Genomic DNA, 21206 nt, shown 5'->3' with positions numbered 1-21206 from the left:
CCCCAATTCTATTAAACAACAATTTAGATCTCCAAAATCCCAATTTTGTTATTTTTATATCTCCAAAATCCCAATTTTGTTATTTTTATATCTCCAAAATCCCAATTTTGTTATTTTTATATCTCCAAAATTCCAATTATGTTTCATGTTTTCCGATTCAGAATATTTGTTCGAGAGACTAGATAATTTTATTTTTTAATTTTATAATCTAAACCGTGCAAATTTTAAAAAGGATCTATACTTTTAAAATAGAGATAAAACAATTTACACATACCATATTGTACTATGTTGTTACAAAATAATAATTTTAGGTTGTTCTTAACATAAGTCCATTTCCATAAATATAACAAACTATCAAGATATCAAAATATTTATCATAGTATCACAAAGTTCATAAATTTAGTTATTTCTTAAATATTTTAAATCATTTAATCTATTGTCAAATAAATATTAATTAATTGGTAATTACAACTAACTTAATTATTTGGGAATGTAAAGTAATAAACACAATTTAAAACCATTTTCAAAATTGAAATCTAATATCTGTATTTGGCAAATTCATTTATGAAAAAACACTAAATGCAAACTTGTTTTCTTTGGATTTACTATTTTCAAGTTCTCTATCAAACCATTCCAATTCAATCCTTCAAGTTCATTTGATAATGCTTTAGTCTAAAAACTTTTAAGTTTGTAATTATTTAATATTTAAATTTTAATAAATAGTAATTAGAAATTCTCTTTAAAAAAAACATGACATAATCTTTTTAGTATTTAAAAAGAAATCAATTCCCTATAAGTTTAAATATGTATGTGCATAAGAAATTTCATTAAATTTTAATAATAACTCTTACAATAAACATCAAATTGTTATAAACAGTAAAGTATAGAAATAAAATTATTAAAAATTAAAGGGTTAGAACTAAATGGTTATATAATTGAAGTTTAAGATGTGACAAATAGAATTTCATTATTTTATCTTCCACTAATCTTTCTCTCCATTTTCTTTTTTTTATTTCTTTTGGCTATATCCCTTTGCAAATTGAGTTAAATGTAGAATGCTTGTCTCAATTTAAATTTGATCCATCATTTAAAAATATATAAAAAGTGTTAATTTGGGTCTAGAAGTATCAAGAAAAAAGGTGAAAAAGATATTGGTGACAATGAAAATCCTCCTATATTTTTGCATAAAGTTGAATGGTAAGATTGTTTATAAAAAATTTATCTGGTTATAATACCTAAATTTCAATCATATAATTTTATATTTTGTTATTTTTGAAAATGTCTATGAAGTATAAAGATTAAATTTATCCTTTAACTTAAAAAATACGTTGATTTGATCGTTGGAAAAATGAGTCCTAAGAAAAATAGGATAATTGACTAAGAATTAACTTGTTGTTACTCCTATGACTATACGATCTTATGTTCCTATTTTTGTCCACAATTTTTTTCCACAATGAGATTTAGGTAGTTCAACACATTTGACTTTATTGAAAAAGACTTTGTCTTGCTGTGATATATAGAAAATAAGAACAGCTTGGTAATTGGGGTGATCATGAAACCTAATAACTTAACCGATTCGGGTTACCCAACCTAAATAGTAAGGGTTAGGTTGGGTTGTAAAATTTTTTAAAAAATATATTTCATGTATTTAAGGATAAACACTTAACTATAGTTGTTTATTTGATTATATATTTTTTATAAATTGATTCTTTTTAGGTCATTTACGAAAATATGACATTTTGTTCACTACAAAAATTTAACTTTTAGTGGAAAAATAAATAATAAAAAATAATTTAAATTATGAAGAAAGTAAGCAACCCGGTGACCCAATTCGATCCAACCCATATTTTTGCCAACTCAAATCTCTGGTTGATCCATAATTTACCTCCAATCTGAATTAAGTACACATCTATCAATATCATTTTTATTTCCTATTTTATGTTTCTCGTTTTTTATTTCTTTTTTTTAGAACAAGAAATAAGATTATGTTTGATAACTATCCTTATTTCTTGTTTCTTTAAAAAAAATATAAACTTGTTTGATAATCATTTCTTGTATTTCCTTGTTGATGTTATTTTTCCTAATATTTTATCTTATTTCTAATGTAAATATCACTTAATTACGTAAAATAAAAAAAATATATAATTCATTTAAAAATATATAAAATATTATGAAATATTGACATTATCTATAAACATAAGTCTCGTACAAAATCAATAACTATAATTCAATAGTTTCTATTAATCATATGTTGTTAAAATGTGATTTAAAATACTATTTCCCATTCGATCGATCTATATATATATATATATATAAAGATGATAAACTACTAAATATAACAAATTATTATTTTCGAGTAAAATAAATTATATAATATAAAATACAAGCTAACTCCGTGGTACTAAAAATAATAAATTTTGAAATTAAAATTAAAAAATATTTAAATTAACATATTAAAAATTTAAGTCGAAAGATTAAAATAACATATAAATTTAAATATTGAACCTTTTAAAATTTACGACCAAATATAAATATAAAAGTATAAAAATATTAATAAATACATAATATAAAATAAATATAACTAAATAGAAAAGAAAGAGTAAAATTAGATTTAAATTTTGAAAATAAAATATATATCAACATTAAATTTTAAAGTTTAAATTTTAAAATTAAGTTAAACATATGATTATGAAATATCAATAAAGAAATTAAAAAATTAAAATATATTAAGCATATATTTGAAAGATTAATAAAGAAAAAAAATCAATTAAGAAATATTAAGGGGTTTTTAAAAATAGAAAAATTCACCATCTATTTATATTCTATATAACAGAATTACTAGAAAAAACAAAATTAATTACGCATGACTTTTTTTTAGCGTAACTATTTGATAAATTTTTATAAGTAACTGCTAAAATATTTATAGGTCGCGTAACAAACCTATAAAATTGGTTCTTTTTTAAATATTAGGTTTATCCTTTTGTCTTCCTTCTCTCTTTGACTACAATTTTTTGTATCGTCTTTCTTTTTTTTTTTCCGCGATTTCTCTATTTCTTCCTTTCCTTTTTTTTAGGTCATTTGGATAACCAAATATAATTTCTCTATTGTATTTATTCTTTTTCACTTTTTTTTTTTTTATCTTTTACTGGGATTTCTTTCCATCGTCTTTCTTATTTTTCTCTTCATTTCGTGGTTCACATTAGAATAACCAAATGGCAGATGTAAAAAGAATCTTCTAAAAGACAGTGTAAAAAGAATCTTGAAAAATCGTTTAGATTGAAGTAGATAAATTTAAATGATGTGTAAAAAATGTAGCAAAAGAATTAAAAAAATCGTTTAGCTAGATCAAACGATCGTGTACAAATTATTTGGCTACCCCAAACCTCAACAACCAAATCTAAATGGGGTAACCAAATTAAACGATAGAATTGAAAAAATGACCATACCTAATATATTACGTACCTAATATATTAGGCGCGTTGTTGACGAAGTAGTTGACGGGACATTTTTTGTATTTTTTATCGTGGATCTGTAGATCTTTTTTCGTTTTCGAAATTGTTGGTGTAAATATTTTGCCACTTTGTCCTATTTTTTAAAAAATCCTTAAATATTTTATTTTTGACAACTTTCTATATAAAAAATTAATCTAAAAAAACGATAAAACAAATTAAAGAAATATATATATATATATATATATAAAAGAGAAATAAAATAAAATCACCAAATTTGGGAATTAAATTATAAACCTTTAGTTTAAAACGTTGGAAAAAGAAATGGAAATGGTTGTCAAATATGTGTATTTCTTGAAAAAATGAAAAATATAAATATTATGGAAGAGACCCAACAATGTTATACATACAAAGTTTGATTGAAGTTTAATTTAAAATTAGCAAAAAATAATACTATAATTGTTTTGCATTTTAAACAATATAAACTAAAACAAAAATAGATATGTTGCCAATGATCCCATCAATCTTAATTTCATATGTTTTGATTTTTTTTTCCTCCTCCTAAATAGCATAGTGCTTTGATTAAAAACTTAATCAAATAGGTTTCCTCAACGTAAACATGTGGTGTTTCTTTGCTTCCCCCTCCCAAAACAATCAACTTAATGGAACTTTACTTTTTGAATTTAATTATATTTGTGTTATCAATTGGTTTAATTTGCAAATGCCTTTTTAGGATTAGTTTACATTATACTTAGTAGCTAAGGAACTTTTTGTGCTATCATTGTCATAATTTCACATCAAATAACATTAATGCTTTGACTCTCTACATTGATTGTTGCTTTTTCTCTAAAAGTTCTAACAAACTAAAATCCGATTCCTATAACATTACGCAATACATACTATGGGCTAAATGAAGTGGAATAGTTTGGGCTGCTTATATTCATAAATGGAAAAACAGTAAAAATAGCAAATTTGAGGACAGAAAAAAGAAATATAGCAAACTATATTATATTATTTTGATTTATAGCAAAACTAACTTTCATAACAATTTTTAGAAACGATTTAAGTCAATCAATTGAGATAAGATGTATGAAGTTTATATATTTGTGTGTGAAGTGTTGAGTTATTTTATTTGTATACATAGCATTCGAAGTGTGGAGTTTTAAATAATTTCTTTACTCATTTTAGTTTGTAAAATTTATTAAATAACAACAAAATATGTACTGCATTTTTTTGTTTTTTTTTTCTTTCTCTTTTTTATAATGAAGGACAATTAATCCACTACATTTTTCACTAATATTGATAAATAAAATGTAAAAAAAAAAAAGAAAAAAAGAAATCAAAGCTTTTAATTTCTAATTGTTGTCCATAAATTTCATCATTTTCATTTTCCTTTTCCTTTTCTTCAAATTGTTGCCCTGTATTTTCCCCTCTCAATTTCTTTTAATTGAATCTCCATCGTCATTTTAGCGGTCAATAAAATGTTACCACATTTTCTCTAACATTACATATTCAATTCCCCTAAATTTGAAGAACCATCAAAGACGAACTAGTTAAGTAGCACAATAGTTAAGGAATAAATATGCTACCTTTTTAGAACTTTTGAGAAGGATATAGATATTTTTATAATGTAGTTTAAAGTATAAACAAACTAAGAAAAGTTTAAGATAGAAAGAAGTATGTAAGCCTAAAAATTGGTAGAATTAGAATGGTAATTTTTTTTAAGATTATGCAATTCAATCTATAGGCTAGGATTGATTTATTCAACACACTTTCATAGTGTCAAATTACACTAATAAACAAAATCTCTATTATTATAATTATAAAAAAAAGGCATCAGTAAAAATAATAATAAAACTTTATGATAATAAGATTTATGTTACTATATTTTCTAAATTACAAAAATAGTAAATTTAAAAGCGGATAACTATTTGATACCCATGTGATAGCCGTTCGATATATCTACATATTTGTCATATTTGCAATATATAAAAAAAAGGTGCTATACGCTACTTTTTCTAAATTCTTTTTTGTCATTTAACGTAATTTTTCTAAAAAATATTATACAAATAACAATAATAAGAAAAAAAAAGAGATAGAAATAAAGTTGACAAAATTAGGTAAGACAATGAGATTAGATACTTTTTTAAGTAGACTAAAGTTAGGTTCGCTTTCAAACATGCAAAAGGAGAAGAAGAAGAAAAAAAAAATATTGCCACATATTATCATTTATTGATATAATTTCACAAATAACATTGCGTTATATTTATATACATAACTTTGGAATGTAGTACTTCAAGTAGAGAGACAGAGGTTGAATAAATATCTTTTGTTTTATATAGGGATAGTGAATAAGGTGTAATCTTTATTTTTACCAAAATACATGTGGACAAGTTTGGAAAAATGTTTAGTAGTGTGAATTTGTGATAAAATAAATCTGACCTAAAATTTGTGTTCTTTAACCGAATAAGGTTATTTCAACCTTTAGAAATGGATTGATATATATGCACCCATAAAAGTTTATGACACTAACCTCCACAAAAATTGCAGCGGAGAACCAAAATGATAATTTGAAAGAATATCACCAAACCTACTAAAAAATATTGTTGCACAGGTGAGATGGTGAGCCGCTTCACTTACCGATCTTGAATACCAGACAAAAGATGAGACATGAGCATCTTCAAACAAGGAGCGAAATTAGTTTCATCCACAAAACCATTAAACTTAGAAAAATTGCTTGCCACAGTATTAATGTTGAGGTTGATGCCCTAAATCTTGTGGTTTTGTAGTTTTTAATTGTATATATTATATAAACATTTTATTTATCTAATAAAATAATTTTTTTATTTGACATTTAGTTGCATTAACCTATAAAACCAATAAACTAACATCCAAGGTTATCTTCTATAACTTAAACATGTATGTAGAGACATACAAGTGGATCATGTTTAAGTGATAACCTAAATGATTTGTAGTATATGGATAAGGTTGAATACCTTATCCTGGTGACACTACCTGTAGTTGTTACAATTGATCTAAAGTGCTACAAATGATGTGATCATAATCATTCATGTCGAGACATTAGAGCAGGGATATATTCTATACAAAGAGCTTGTATAAAATCGAACAATGAAATGAATAGTCTCTCTTATTAACACTGTTACTAGTTGAGACTACATTTCACCATGATAACCGTAGGTGACTTGATCTGAATCTTGAGTGATTTGTGAGCTCCTTGCTTATGAAGGCAGTTCTTTGATTATCATGGGTGAGAGTAGCTTATGTCGCCGACTTGATATGCATTTTGGGGATTCGTCTAATTAGGAAGTTGGGAACACAGCTACACAAGAATGAATTCAATCCTCTATAGATAAAGCAAGTAGAGAAATTGCTCTCTTAAGGGCTGATTCTAGGGCTTAAAGAATGTGGCATCACACCCTCTCTTAGCCCGTGAGGAGTTAAGTTATAGTGGGACTATAATTATTGTTCATTAGAGGAATCAATGGTACTTAAGGAGTTAGATGTAACTACATGGGTAAAACGGTAATTTTTGGTATATATGTACTTACGAACAATTTGTGAAGGGTCATTGTACTGTTGGTTGATTATATCTAATGGACACAAAAATATATCTACAGTAAGAAGAGTGCAACTACTAGTATTTAGTCGAATGACTAATAGTTAATGAATAAAGATTAATTTAATTAAAGAGTTTAATTAATTAATCTCATATCAATGGAGTTTCAATATGTAGGTCCATAAGGTTCCTTGTTAGATCAATAAGGATAAATGAAAATCAAATTTATTTTGGTTTAATTTGAATTATTCAAATTGATTAAAAGGAATAAATTGTACATGATACAGCTAGTATAATGTATTTGATATATTATAATATAAAGTTTGTAGGAGAGAAGTTAATATTTCAATATGATTCAAATAATAATAATAATACGAATAAGATTCATAAAGAAACGGTAGGTTAAATTAATATGAATTCAATTCATATTAACACTATAGATCATACGAGAGATTTAAACCATTGGTTATTTTATATATAATATAATAAAGTTTATATTATATGAGATATAATATGAATCAAATTTATATTAATTTTATTTTACATGTAGAGAGAGATGAAGTTATTTTAACCTATTTGATAACTTCCCTCTATCTCCATCTCTCATGGTAGTTGAGATATACAGAATAGATCTGCTCTATATAATTTGAACGATCTCTCTAAAATGAAATCTCCTAAAAATTTTGCATATCAAACCACAAGAAGCCCACAACTCTCTTCTCTCATTAAGAATAATGACAAAGTGGTACTCCTGAAAGATTGAAAGGTTTAGTTATACTTTCTTTTTTCCTCCTTGTTTTTCTCTGACTTTTTTTATTTTATAAATTGAATCCATTTGCATTCCTTCAATTAATTATATTAACATTATCAGCACAAACACAAATTAATTATAAATTATATTACTACACTCAAAACATTAACTACTATTACAACAACTGTAATAACTTATGGATTATTTTGGACTTTCACCGTACATGGTGTAATTTTTTCAAATATTCTCAAATCTCATGTCAAATTTTATATATTTTCTTTTCTTTTTCTTTTCTTTTCTTTTTTTAATGACTTAATGTCATGTCAAAATGTATGTAATTTATTAAATTTTTAAATGATTTTTGTAGTTAAAACACCTGAATTGGATACAGTTATTTGACCATATTGATGTAATCTGTCAGGAAACCCAAAAACAATTATTTATTTATTTTTTTAACTAGACGATCTCGTCCCAAATGGACCATGTAAAACTTAGCTTTATAAAACGAAAACTCAAGCACCTTAGTTTTAAGAATTTTCCTTAAATTTAAATTAATACACTTAAAGTGATAAAATTATTAGTTTTGCTTTTGCACATTTTTTTCCCCAAAATTTGGGACATATCTCGAACCCATAAATTTAATACCTTAGACGATGTGAATTTATTTCGTCATCAAATTGAATTTTAGTACATTTCAATTGAATTGATCGGTTTCTGTATTCAAACACAACGCATTAAATATTGATCAATTAAGAACACTCCACCAAAATATTTAAACTCTTATTCTTCGATTGTTTGTGTGTAACTGACGATCATGAATTGAATCAATCCATCTCCCTAAACTCACTCACAAAATTCATTACAGATCATGATGATTACGGAGGGGCGAGAGAAAAATTCACCAACACGATTTGGAATTTCTTCATTTTCAAACATTAATTGAAGTGAAGAAGAAGAAGAAGAAGAAGAAGAAGAAGAATCACATTGATTACAACTACTCAAAAGCTTCCATCTATGCGTAAAGAAGATCATAATGAGGTATTACATCCATTTCCTTCTCTAATTTCTACTTTTGAAAACCCGAACAAGATGTAGTAATGATCGGAAAATTAGGGCAAATCCACAAAAGTTTAGAAACGATTTCAAAAACCTGTTACGAATTCTGAAGAATCCAACGAGGAGTTTTCGCCAACAGATTCTTCTCCATCGCCGATTTCAAATTCCTGAAACAAATCAGTGAATTGTGGATTGATTTCACAAGATGAACCAAGAAATAAGCTTTAAAGATTCTAGATCGGAACGTACCGGAAATTGTGCATCGGTGAAAATCTTTTCTCGTTCTTTCTCTCTGAGACTTCGAATCGGAGAAATCCTCTGATTTAAATCATAAGAAAATATCAGCAAATAAAACACGAATCGAACCTTCAAACTAACCAAAAGAAAAAAAAACGTTTAGCAAATTTACCATACAGTACGATCTAAGTTCCTTCAGTCTAAATAACCTATCAACTTCCATTTCCAGATCTCTCTGTTCCTGACTTCTCTGTAACAGTTCCTTCATCCGTAACTCCAAAACCAAATCCCTCTCTCTCAACATCTTCTCCGTTCGTTCACCGTCCAATCTCAATCTCTCCATCTTCCTCTTAACCGCATTCAGTTCATCCGCCAGAGACAAATCACATGACTCAATACTCACCGTTGTTGCCGGCGGATGATTCTCCTTATTGGCGTCGCCGGAGAGGGAGATCTGGATGATTTCCGGCTTGGATTTGATGATTTTGGCAACGGAAGGGACAAGATTTGGGAGAGAATTCTTTGGCTGGAGCGGGCGGCGGCCGGACTTGAGAGGAATATCTCGAGGAGAGGGTAAGGGATGGTGGAGAGTTTGCATATTGGTGTGGAGTGGAGATGGAGAAATTGGTTTGAAAGTGAAGAAATGGAATCATAGAAAAAGAGAAGAAGGGAAAAGAAAGTTTTTCTTTTCGTGAAGGATTTGGAATTTTGTGTTTTTAGGGTTTGAATTTGAATGTATGTAGGCGCCAACGGCTACTTTGTTTAATAATAAGTTATGTTTGTTTGGATTACTTGCTTTTAACTTAGACAAAGACAAAGAGTGCCACCTAATCGGGTCGGGGTCGAGTTAGGCTTCCCACAATTAGTAAGGTTCACATTTTTTGTTTAAGATCAGTGGGTTAAATTTTCATTCTACTTTTTCCCATCTCAATAACTCTTCAAATATATATTTCTAACTTAGAAATTACCCAATTGGTTAAATAACGATACTTTATACCAAGAAAAAAATACAAAAGTAATTGTTTTAAACGACAAAACGAATAAAAATACACATCTAGCAAAATGTCAATATATATAGCTTGATGACAATAGACACATTTGAATATATGCACAATGTGTAAACATTTTAGCTCATTTTACTATATATAATAAATAGTAAGTTTTTGAAAAAAAATAAATAATAACCAACTGGAAACTAAATTTAAGATTTTATTCTTGTTATTGGTATTATTATTATTAGGATAATTTTTAAATATTGTAAAATAAACAAAAAAATATTATAAAATTTTAGATTATACTAATGCTAGACTCATAAATATTGATAGATTTTATAAATGAATATTGATAGACCTCAGTGAATATGTATCAATTTTACTGAATAGACACTGACTATCAGATTCTAAAAGCTCAGTATAATTTATAAATATTTGATCAATTTTATAATTCTCCGTAATAATAGTAATTATTATTATTTGAAAGAGTATCATTATTTATTTATTTTTGAAGAGAGAGTATGATATTATTTAAAATGTGAAATGTATAGAGTTCAAATCCACTAATTGGCTTAAAAGAGAATATGCTCTGTTTGGTAGACAGTGAACAGCTTAACATCACGTTTGAATAATTTAAAGTTTTAAAGGGATTATTCTAAAAATGTCATATTCAAATCAGTTTTGAAATTTCAAATAATTAATTTAGTGTAAGTCCTAAAATAAACAATAATTTAATGTAAATTCAAACTAAATAAAAGTGGATCGTAGGGAAAAAAAAAGGTTTTTTAAATTTGGATTCCCTTCCTTGGATTCGTTGCAATTTTGAGTTCATACATTTTAAAATTTAATCTTAAAACCCTCTTCAGCTTGCCAACAAAGACTTTTCTTTTTAACCATATAAATATTATTTTTTATTTTATCTAATGTAACACATCTTTTGTTCCTTTCAACTTATTTCAAAAGTGTCGAGTTTCAAAATGAGTATAAGATTCTCCAAAATAATTGAAGACTAATTGACACAAAATTATTATTATTTATTTGTTTATTTATTATTATTTTCTTTTGGAGAAATTGCAAAATCTAACTCTCCAAACTCCAGAAACTTGGGGGTTTCTATTAACAAAGAATTAACCATTTAAATTTAAGATTCAAAGAGGAGGATTATATCTTTAATTGAAAAGATAAATATCAAATTTAAACCTTTAAACTTTGGAAAGATTGCATCAATTTAAAATCTATATTAATAATTATATTAATTTAAAATCTAGATTTTGGAGTTATATCAATTGCATCCATTTAAACTTTATACTAATAATTATATTAATTTTAAATCTAGATTTTGGAGTTGTATCAATTTAAATATTACATTAATAATTGTATTAAATTAAATTATGAAATTTGCGATTACAATCCTTAGTTATGTTTTATTTAATCTAAACACCGTGCAAGATTTATAACTTTATCAATTAAACATCTAAAATACTACATATAAAAATCAAGTTAAATTTTAAATTTATTTACATTTTTTAAAAATTGTTATACTAATAAAGTGTTCGTAGTTTAAATTGTTATGTTTATAAAAATTCTAGATTTATCCTATAATTTTGGTCTTAAGATAGATATTGGGAAGCCATTTCAAGAAAAAACAGACATAAAAACTTAGGTTTAATTGTAGCACTCTTATAATTTAGTTTATAGGTGAAACATTTGATAGTTAATTATAACATCTTCCTAAGATTTTGGGTGGCGATTTGACCAAATTGAACTACCCTATAGTTCAAGGGTGCATAGTCCTAAATGGTAGACTAATTAAAAAGACATAGAAGTTAAAATGCATACTAATTTCTCCTCATTCATAATGAATAAACTCTCAAAGGATTCTTCACTTATATACACAACATATAAGGTTCCCATATATACAAATTACAATATATACAACCACACATAAGAAAGAAGATATACCCAAATTTGGGAGACGATATACTTCATCAGACTCAATGACGCTAAGACCTCAACATTCAATCTGAAGATAGTTTAATAAATTAAGGAACTAATTATACCATTTTAAAGATCGATGGTTCGACCCCACTTCTGCAGTTGTTGAAAGCAAAGAACATTTCAATCCACCAAATGCAACGTCCATTCAAGAGTTTAGAGGAGAGCAAACATGTAGCGTACAATGAGTGGAAAGCCTGTGATCATGTCTAGAGATAATCCATTGGGAGCCCCAAATCATCATCATTGGCCTCTCGTCTCCTTCTGAATCTTTTACCATCATAGTTTCTTTTGTTACTCCAATTGTCCTCGTCAAATCTCCGTCTTTCGAACTCGTAAAGTTCTTCCAGGTCATCTAAAGAATTCCCCACGCTTTGGGTGCCTAAGAATCCCTAGTATAACCAACCATGCAATTTTGAGTTAGTCTCAAGAGTGGGAGTACTTTATATTTTGGCTAAATTACAAAGAATATGCCTAAACTTTGCCCTTTATTTAATATACTCTTAGTCTTATTCTTTCAAAAGTTGCAATACCCTTCGTCTTTCATGAATGTACGAAACTACATAAGTTCATTACAATTTTGGATGGAAATTGGGCTTGACAGAATGAGAGTGACCTGGAAGAGTGAGGGTATTTGGGTCCTAACTATCATTCAAGTTTACTGCCACATGGTTTCAACTATCAAGTACCAATTCTTGTTCAATATTCTAATATACTTGTACTCCAAGAGTAATTTTAAGCATTCATAAAAGGTCAACGAAAATATTACAACTTTTAAAAGAACAAGGGTATTCATAACAAAGGGTAGAGTTCTTGGACATTTTTGTAATTTAGCCTCATATTATTAACCCAATTGGAATTTGAACTTAAATGAGCAGTTCGATTTTCTAAAATGTTTATGGGAGTTCTTGAGGTGGAAATGCCTATTTTTGTTGGTATTTATTCTTCTGTTTAAGGTGGGATTTTTAGTTATACCATTTTTTATCACCTTAATTCTGTCCAATTAATTATATCATTAAAGATAAGAGAAACCAGCCAACTTTGCCAAATAGGTTTCAGAAATTTTATTAATTTTGCCAATGCCATTGCCAACCACCAACTTTAGAAATTTTCCAAAACGACAATAAACTAAAAAGAACAATCTCCTATCTCACAGATTTCCCAGAATATCAGAGTGAACCACAGTAAAACTCACCTCAAACCTACCACTCAAATACTAGGAATTTCACAAACTAGTCTATCATTAGTCTTCAGCACACAAGAAAAGAAACGGTAGCAAAGCAAACACATTATCATCACCATAACATTTAGCGGGAAATTTAAACACAGAATATGGTACCTTTGTCAGCCTTTGAATGCGTGATGCTGCATCTTCATGTACAACGACCACATCGGATATGACTTCCAGCACGTCCTCAACAAGCAAAGCATATGTACTCACCTGAAATAGTCTCATGAAATTGAGAGTCGACTAGTAAAGAAATGGTGTTCAGTAAAGATATCAAACAGCCTAAAAGCAACATTTCTTCATGTTTGTGAATGTACGCAATGCAAGGATAAGTTCACGTACAAGGCTGGAAGGAAGAAAGGAATATCCAAATGAATCGAGTTCCAGAGATTCAACAGCGCCCGAGTTAATATTGAAAGTGTATCCACGTATCTAACAGCGGAGATTCAAAATAGATGAGAAATTAACAAGTAACAATTCTAGAATCTAGAGCTTTCTCGAGAAAATGGATACCTTCCCAATATTCCGTCGACCAGGTGTAACTACTCTGTATCCTACCTAGCAAATACTTAATTGTTAATTTCCAAAAATAAACCACGCATATAGTTATAAAGGTACTCAACAACTACCAACGAAAAACACTAGTGAACATCCCAAGCATCGTTCTATCTTGAAAACCATGAACTATCATTCCCAAAAGAAGACTTCTTCTTCATAAACAACTAAGTGTACCAGTGTTTCCAATCCAGCCATTTTGAAGTCATTATCCATCACAGTCTCATCATGGACAAGTATAACATCACCAACCTACAAAGGGTCAGATTAGATGTTAAAAAAAGAAAAAGATATGTGCATAAGCTCAAACATGGGCATTGGAAATAAAAGATAGCCAGAGTCCTTCAAGAGATCCAACTGATTGAAATCATAGCATTCATGAATGCTCATCTACTGCTGAGACCTATAAATTTATAAAAAGGCTCCCTAACAAAGCTTAAAAGTCCAAGGTGGATGTAGGAGATCCAATGAAGCATTAGACACACAACTACCAACATCTAAATTGAGCAGCCAATCAAGTAGACTGAAAAAGACAAGGTGTTATCTGAAGTAACTATAGGCAAACAATCTAGAACCCCTAAATTGAAGGGAGTTATAGAACTCTTTCTACCACCATCTAGTCTAGGACTTGCAAAATTCAATCTTCACATCTTTACTACATCAATGTGCAAGGTGCATATGAACGAGGGAGTTAAAAAAAAGTACCTTATTAATATCCTCAAGAAGAAACCATTCTGATTCTCCAGATAGCAAGTTTGGCTTCACTTCTAAAAATTTTACCATCCACTACAGTAGGAAAAAGAAGTAAATCATAAACTTTTCTTTTTGGATAAGAAACATGTATGTATATTCATATAACGAAAGAGAACAACCTATGGGCAAGGGACAAGAGGGCCCTCCCCAAAAGAAACTAAAAAATGATGGCCTTCCAATCGTTGAAAATCATAGAAAGACTATAATTACAAAAGTGTTTGGTGTAATTTGTACTCCAACAAGAAGCTGTGTGTTGCAACACAGTCCAAAAAGAATCAAAAGAATCATAGCTATCTTAAAATATTCTACTATTCACCACAGAAGGGACCGAGTAGCACATCTCCATAAGATGTTTCATTTCGAGCTATAGTCTCTAATGTTGAGTCCTTCATTCAGCCAACTATCAACCTTACTAGGAAGACAAAACTCCAAACCAAAAATACTAAAGGAAGTGTTCCAAGCTTTCCTAGCAAAGTGACGATGCAAAAATAAGGGGTCCAGGGTCTTCTCTTCTTTGAAACAAAGATAGCACATCGAAGGGCTGAACATTGTGTGCTGGAATTTCTTTTGGAGTTTCTCATGTATGTTAAGACTTCTACAGGCAAGTGACCATAAGAAGAATTTCACCTTTTTGGGATTTTAGTCTTCCATATGTGACGAATCAAAGGAACCATGAGGAGGGGATCTCTTGGTTAAATTATGAAAAGTAGACTTCATAGTAAAGCTGCCATTAATATAAGGAGTCAATTTAAGACTATCATCACCATCTGAGGGGGGCCAAGAATGAAGAATTTCCATAATTGAGGCCACGTTGTCAAGCTTGTTATCGAGCACATTTCTTCAAAGGCCCAAGTTCCATGAATGAGTAACATTACACCAACAATCAACCACAAAAGCATCCTTGTTCAATGACAAGGAGAACAAGTTAGGGAATTTTTCTACGAGTGGATCCACGCCACACCAACTGTCCTTTCCAAATCTGATTTTGGTTCCTTTTCCCAACAAAAAAGCCAAGAATTTAAAGAATATCTCCTTGTGCTTCAAAATACCACCCCATAATCTAAAAGACCTTCCCCTGTTCAGATCTTGAGTAGTAAGCCGTAAATGGCCACAATTAAGCGCCTCCATAAAAAGGCTTCTTCCTTACTAAACCTCTTAGGTGGCATTTGGAGAAGAGTCGATTTATGGAAGGAGTTAGTGTTATGATAATCCTAATATTATAATAGTCCTAGTGTAATGATATTATGTATTTGGAGAAGGATTATGGTAGGTAAATTTTATGTTTTACTTCACTAAAGCGGTAATGTTTAGTCCACCAAATAACTAAACTACAGTGGTGTTTATTATTGAAGTTTATACATTTATCAAGTCACTTCTTTTTCTCTTTTACATATTTATCGAATAACTTTACCGCACAGCTATGTACCACAAACACAGACTTCCTAATTATGACTCCAGACTTCATAACTCAACTCACCCTAGACACCGGAGGAAATGCAAAAACTTGAAGTCATTCGGAGCTTGCATAGTCTACAAGAAACATACAATACGGCTACAATTAGAACAGAATACTTACAGCGGAGGTATCAACCCAGAGCTGAGAGACGAAACCCAAGCTAAGCGCACTTTGAATACTGATCACTTGCTTTGCCAACATGTTCGATCTCCTCATCACTTGCCTCCTTTTCCGCAAAGCTACCTTCCCATTCTCCATTTCTGCATCCTCATCTTCAATGGGAACCAAATCCCTTTCCCCTTCTGAACTTCTTTCACTGTTTAACCTCTTCTTCTTGACCTCCCCACCATCTTTCTGATCAAGAAAGTTCAATTCGGACGATCTAGCTGCACCATCGCCCCGTCTTTCGTCGGAATCATTCTCATTTCTACTTGCGAAATTCCCGTCGATACCATCTAAATTTGCAACGCTCCGACTAGGGTCGACGACGTCGAAAAGATTTTCGTCTTCCCCTTTGAATTCTAACTCGCCGCTGAATCGATTTCGCTTAGGTGTAAATGCGCTCAAGCTTTTAGTGAGTTTTGTTCTTGAAGGGAAGAGAAGGCAGCCATTTCGAAGACCATAATGGAAGGAATTTGAAAGAAGAAGGGAATGGGATTGAAATTGGGTGAACGGTAATGGTCGAAATTTGATGGAAGATGCAAAGGAGAGGGGCGGAACAGAGTCGCACATGGTGTAACCTTGACTGTGACCGGAAGATTTGAACAATCGGAGCCGATGACGGCTATCGTCGTTCGTCACCGTTGGGAAGTCGTCACTTTTGGGCCTCAAAATCGGGTTATTCGATTGTGGACCGACTCTTAAGCCCAATTGTCAACCCCTAAACGAGCAACGTTTAGATCAAAATAATTAATTATGAACCAAGATTAGGAATATAACAAAATCTATTGATAATATAATTAAAAAAATTTAAATATAGTAAAAAATTACAAATACTTGTAACACGATCTATTAATAGAATACTATATTAACAGACAATCTCTCAAATATTAGTCTATTATAGATAAACTTTGTTATATTTGATTTTTCTTTTTAAATTCCATCCTTACCACTAGAACTATTATCCTAAACGATGTTTATTATGACCCCAAATTAGATTAATCTTAGCACCCACATTTGGTTTATCAATAATCAAAGAAGTTTATTATTGCATTGTTCATATTAACTATCACTTTCATCTTATTTTTTACATCAACTTCCTAAATTACTCTCCACTTATAATAATTACCACATCAATTATGCACGCAAAACACTTCCTAAGACACATATTTTCATGGTAAACTGTAACGCCCCAAAATTTAGGTAATTTATTCGTAATTATCTTGAGTTTAATTTTGAAATTTTTTTTATTGCGGAGTTGAAATTTATTAGATATTTTGGAAACTATCTAATTGTTTAAATTTGGAGCTTATGATTAAAGTTGTTTGTTTTAAAAGATTTGTGTTTGGGGGAATTTGATTTATCATTTATTATTATGTAATTAATTGAATTTAAAGTTGAAATAATTATATTACGTAGATAATATAATTATGTAAGGATATTTAGTTTGGGAAATTGATTGGAGAGAGAGGGAGATTTGAGTTTAAAAAGATTTGATAGGTTTAAATGAAGAGAGAGAAGATGTTGTTTTATTTGGAATAAAATAAGAAAAAGATAAAAGAGAAGTAATAATAATTATATTATTATTATTTTCTTTAAATAAGTTCCTTGCAAAACGTGGAATCCCACTATTCATCTTCCCACTATCATCTTCTTCTTTCTCGTCACAACAAAACCCTAAAGAGAAAATTCTAGCAAGCAAATTCGTCGCCACTACCATTTTTTTTCATTCGACAACCACCAAAATCATCTGTCGGCCACTGCATCCCTTCTGTCGCAGCAACCGCATTAGCCGCCCCGTCTCAATCTCCGTCGTTCGCGAAACATCGTTGCCGCCGCGTTTTGCAGTCATCCATGAACCGACCGTTCATTTTTCGCAGCATCGACAGTCATCTGTCAGTCGATCGTCTGCGTTCGCCCGAGCCGTGCAAGTCATCCGTAGTAACCGCGTCCTTGCATACGTGGAGCCGCACGTCGTAACCGCACCTTCACTCGAGCTGTCATTACCCACGCCCTAGTCGCCGAGCCGCTTCTCTTCAAGTCGTGCGCGTCCGTAATCGAGTGCCCCTGCGCGTGCAAGCCGCCTGCCTAGCTGATTTCCCTCCTTCAGCCGAGCCGCCTAGCCAATTTTCCCTCTAGCCAAGCCATTTTGAGCTACCAAGTTTATTTTGGGCATTTTTCACCTATTTTTAGGTAAGTGGATTGAGTTTTGGTTAATACCCAAGAAAGATTGATTTTTAGACTATAATTAATTTAATTTTGGATTTTTGACTAAATTGGTTAGATTTTAATTGGAAGCTAAGTTGTGAAAATTTTCCCAACCAAGGATAATTTGGACTCGATCTCAACTTTAGATAGGTTGAATTAACCAGATTTTTGGATCCTAAATTAACTGCAAATTAAGTTATCATCTTAGTATTTATCCTTACTGTTTAGGATTTTTCCTTGAGAAGTTGACCTTGCTGTCAGGATTAATTTTGATTTAAGCTAATCTTCAAGTAAAAGATTCTCTTACTAGACCTTCGAATTGAAGTATGAACTTGCATGTAAACATGCATAATGTGTTTATGATCTATGATAATTGGTAGTCATGACTAGTCTATACTCAGTAAGGACCTACTACTAGTAAACATGCAGAGCCCAAACTAGGATTTAAGCTAATCTTCAAGTAAGAAGTGACCATGACATGTCATAGGGAACGTTTTACTTCCGCCATTATGATTTTAGTATTTCTTGTACTTTCATTACTACTCTTTGAAACTATATAGAGCCCAAACTAGGATTTTGTTATTTTAAAATTTAATTCTATTTATTTATTTATTTATTATGATTTTAAATGAGTATTTGACGTTTTGATCATGAACATTTGTTTTACCTTTCAATTTAATAAAAGAAATTTTATTTTCCTTTAAATAGTAATGACCTCAACTTAGTATAAATAGTTGAATCGTTACATAAACCCTTAGGTCAATAAATTCGTAATGAAAGTTGGTGTAATCGTAATGAAATTTCATCAATAAATTAATGGTAATGGACTGCAATTGTAATTGTAATCAAATTGCTTTGATCGTGTTTACCTAAAACTATGAATTTTATCAAATTTACCGCTATAGTTATGGTTACCTTAACCTTTTGAGGGCCAAACTATAACATCAACAATAATGGTAATCGTACACGTGCCAAGATTCATAGTTCTTTTTTAATCTAAAAGAGTAACAATAATGGTAATCATAACCATAACCATAGGGGTAAAGGTACAACGTAATTTTTTAAGGCAATCGATCTAATCGTCCTTTGCTCGTCGATTAGATTAAAACTTTTGTTTATGAATTTGGATGTGGGCTCAATGTGTTAGTACAAATTCATAACATGAGTAAACAACCTCAAATGTAATCACAAATTTACCATTGATTCTTTCCCATCAGACTTAGAAAACATTGTCTAAAATCTGTTATTATATCTACTTGAACTAAATAGGACTACTTTAGAGTGATGTATAGTTAATAAAGTACCATAAAGTAGGATTGCAAGGAAAAATTGAAAAAACTTCACTTGAATCGACAAGAACTGCTTATTGGTTTGGGTGAAGCAATTCCAGTTTGCGGTTTCGGGTCGAAAAATATGAGAATATAAATAATTTTGAGTCGGTTTTGAGTCAGGGAGAAAACAAATTAAAAACTAAGTTGGTTGATAAAAATTAATATATATATAAACTAAGGTTTTTTAATATATATAAACTAAGGTCGTAGCCGCACCTTCACTCGAGCTGTCATTACCCGCACCCTAGTCGTCGAGCCGCTTCTCTTCAAGTCGTGCGCATCCGTACCCGAGTGCCCCTACGTGTGCAAGCCGCCTACCTAGCCGATTTCCTTTCTTCACCTGAGCCGCCTAGCCAATTTCCCCCTAGCCAAGCCATTTTGAGCCACCAAGTTTATTTTGGGCATTTTTCACCTATTTTTAGGTAAGTTTTGGGTAAGTGGATTGAGTTTTGGTTAATGGCCAAGAAAGATTGATTTTTAGACTATAATTAATTTAATTTTGGATTTTTGACTAAATTGGTTAGATTTTAATTGGAAGCTAAGTTGTGGAATTTTTCCCAACCAGGATAATTTGGACTCGATCTCAACTTTGGGTAAGTTGAATTAACTAGATTTTTGGATCATAAATTAACTGCAAATTAAGTTATCATCTTAATATTTATCCTTCCTGTTTAGGATTTTTCCTTGAGAAGTTGACCTTGCCGTCAGGATTAATTTTGATTTAAGCTAATCTTCAAGTAAAAGATTCTCTTACTCAAATTGAAGTATGAACTTGCATGTAACTTTGTCCATTATGCATTAACGTAGCCAACATGCATAATGTGTTTATGATCTTTGATAATTGGTAGTCATGACTAGTCTATACTTATGTTCACGGTTAGTTCTGACTGAGTTCTGTTGACGATGATTGTTGATGTTGATGATATGCATGAATTATAAATCTCATGATTAAGAATGTTATGGTTAATATTCATGCCATGTTTATGATGTTATATTATGCTACATGCTATGGTTAGGTCGTACCGTTAACTTTATATATTAGAGTCATACCTACATGGGTGTCCCTCGGGATCACTACCTTTTATGATTATGTAGTTCGACGGATCACCAGTCCATTATGAGATGATATGTTACGAGTGACTCGACGGGGTCACTCACAACCCGATTGTCTTAGTGTTTCTTTCGAGATTCACTAAAGATCAGTTTGACCTAGGTGTTCCTTGTGTTCACCGAAGACTAGTTTTGTTCTAAGTGTTCCTTTGAGTTCACCAAAGACCAGAGATGTTCCTATGGGATTACAGATTGCACGTGTTCGGGAACGTGCCAGCTAAAGGTACCACTTTACAAGACTCTAATAGGAAGTTAACTATCTAGTGGGACTAGTAGTAGGTCCCTTACTGAGTATAGTTTTATACTCACTCTTTTATGTTTAATTTTTCAAGCAGAGGTAGAGGTAAGA

General features: G+C 30.4%; 2 protein-coding genes across 2 annotated transcripts; both read right to left on the bottom strand.

The window, feature by feature from the left end:
- Positions 1 to 8687: 8687 nt before the first annotated feature.
- On the bottom strand, positions 8688 to 9823 carry LOC103501469 (high mobility group B protein 6). The gene is made up of 3 exons (XM_008465044.3): positions 9243 to 9823; positions 9083 to 9151; positions 8688 to 9000 (listed from the first exon to the last, which is right to left on the bottom strand). The coding sequence occupies exons 1-3, from the start codon at positions 9666 to 9668 to the stop codon at positions 8920 to 8922; spliced, it is 576 nt and encodes a 191-aa protein (XP_008463266.1). The 5' UTR covers positions 9669 to 9823; the 3' UTR covers positions 8688 to 8919.
- Positions 9824 to 11884: 2061 nt separating this feature from the next.
- Positions 11885 to 16872, bottom strand: LOC103501470 (uncharacterized). Its single transcript, XM_008465046.2, has 7 exons — positions 16170 to 16872; positions 14546 to 14626; positions 14018 to 14092; positions 13799 to 13843; positions 13628 to 13717; positions 13397 to 13498; positions 11885 to 12449 (listed from the first exon to the last, which is right to left on the bottom strand). Exons 1-7 carry the CDS (start codon positions 16779 to 16781, stop codon positions 12267 to 12269), a joined length of 1188 nt encoding a protein of 395 aa, XP_008463268.1. The 5' UTR covers positions 16782 to 16872; the 3' UTR covers positions 11885 to 12266.
- Positions 16873 to 21206: the final 4334 nt, after the last annotated feature.

Source organism: Cucumis melo, chromosome 8 (genome assembly GCF_025177605.1).
Source record: "Cucumis melo cultivar AY chromosome 8, USDA_Cmelo_AY_1.0, whole genome shotgun sequence".
Taxonomy (NCBI): Eukaryota; Viridiplantae; Streptophyta; class Magnoliopsida; order Cucurbitales; family Cucurbitaceae; genus Cucumis; species Cucumis melo.
This window is presented reverse-complemented; position numbering and strand designations above follow the sequence as displayed.

Excerpts from the sequence above, each read along its gene's own strand:
- LOC103501469 (XM_008465044.3), bottom strand. The coding sequence starts at position 9,668 with ATGCAAACTCTCCACCATCCCTTACCCTCTCCTCGAGATATTCCTCTC. Across the intron at positions 9,152-9,242 it reads AACTTAGATCGTACTGTATG|AGGATTTCTCCGATTCGAAG; the intron begins GTAAATTTGCTA and ends GATTTAAATCAG. Across the intron at positions 9,001-9,082 it reads TCACCGATGCACAATTTCCG|GAATTTGAAATCGGCGATGG; the intron begins GTACGTTCCGAT and ends GATTTGTTTCAG.
- LOC103501470 (XM_008465046.2), bottom strand. The coding sequence starts at position 16,781 with ATGTGCGACTCTGTTCCGCCCCTCTCCTTTGCATCTTCCATCAAATTT. Across the intron at positions 14,627-16,169 it reads TCTGGGTTGATACCTCCGCT|TGGATGGTAAAATTTTTAGA; the intron begins GTAAGTATTCTG and ends TTCCTACTGTAG. Across the intron at positions 13,499-13,627 it reads CCTTTCTTCCTTCCAGCCTT|GTGAGTACATATGCTTTGCT; the intron begins GTACGTGAACTT and ends AGACTATTTCAG.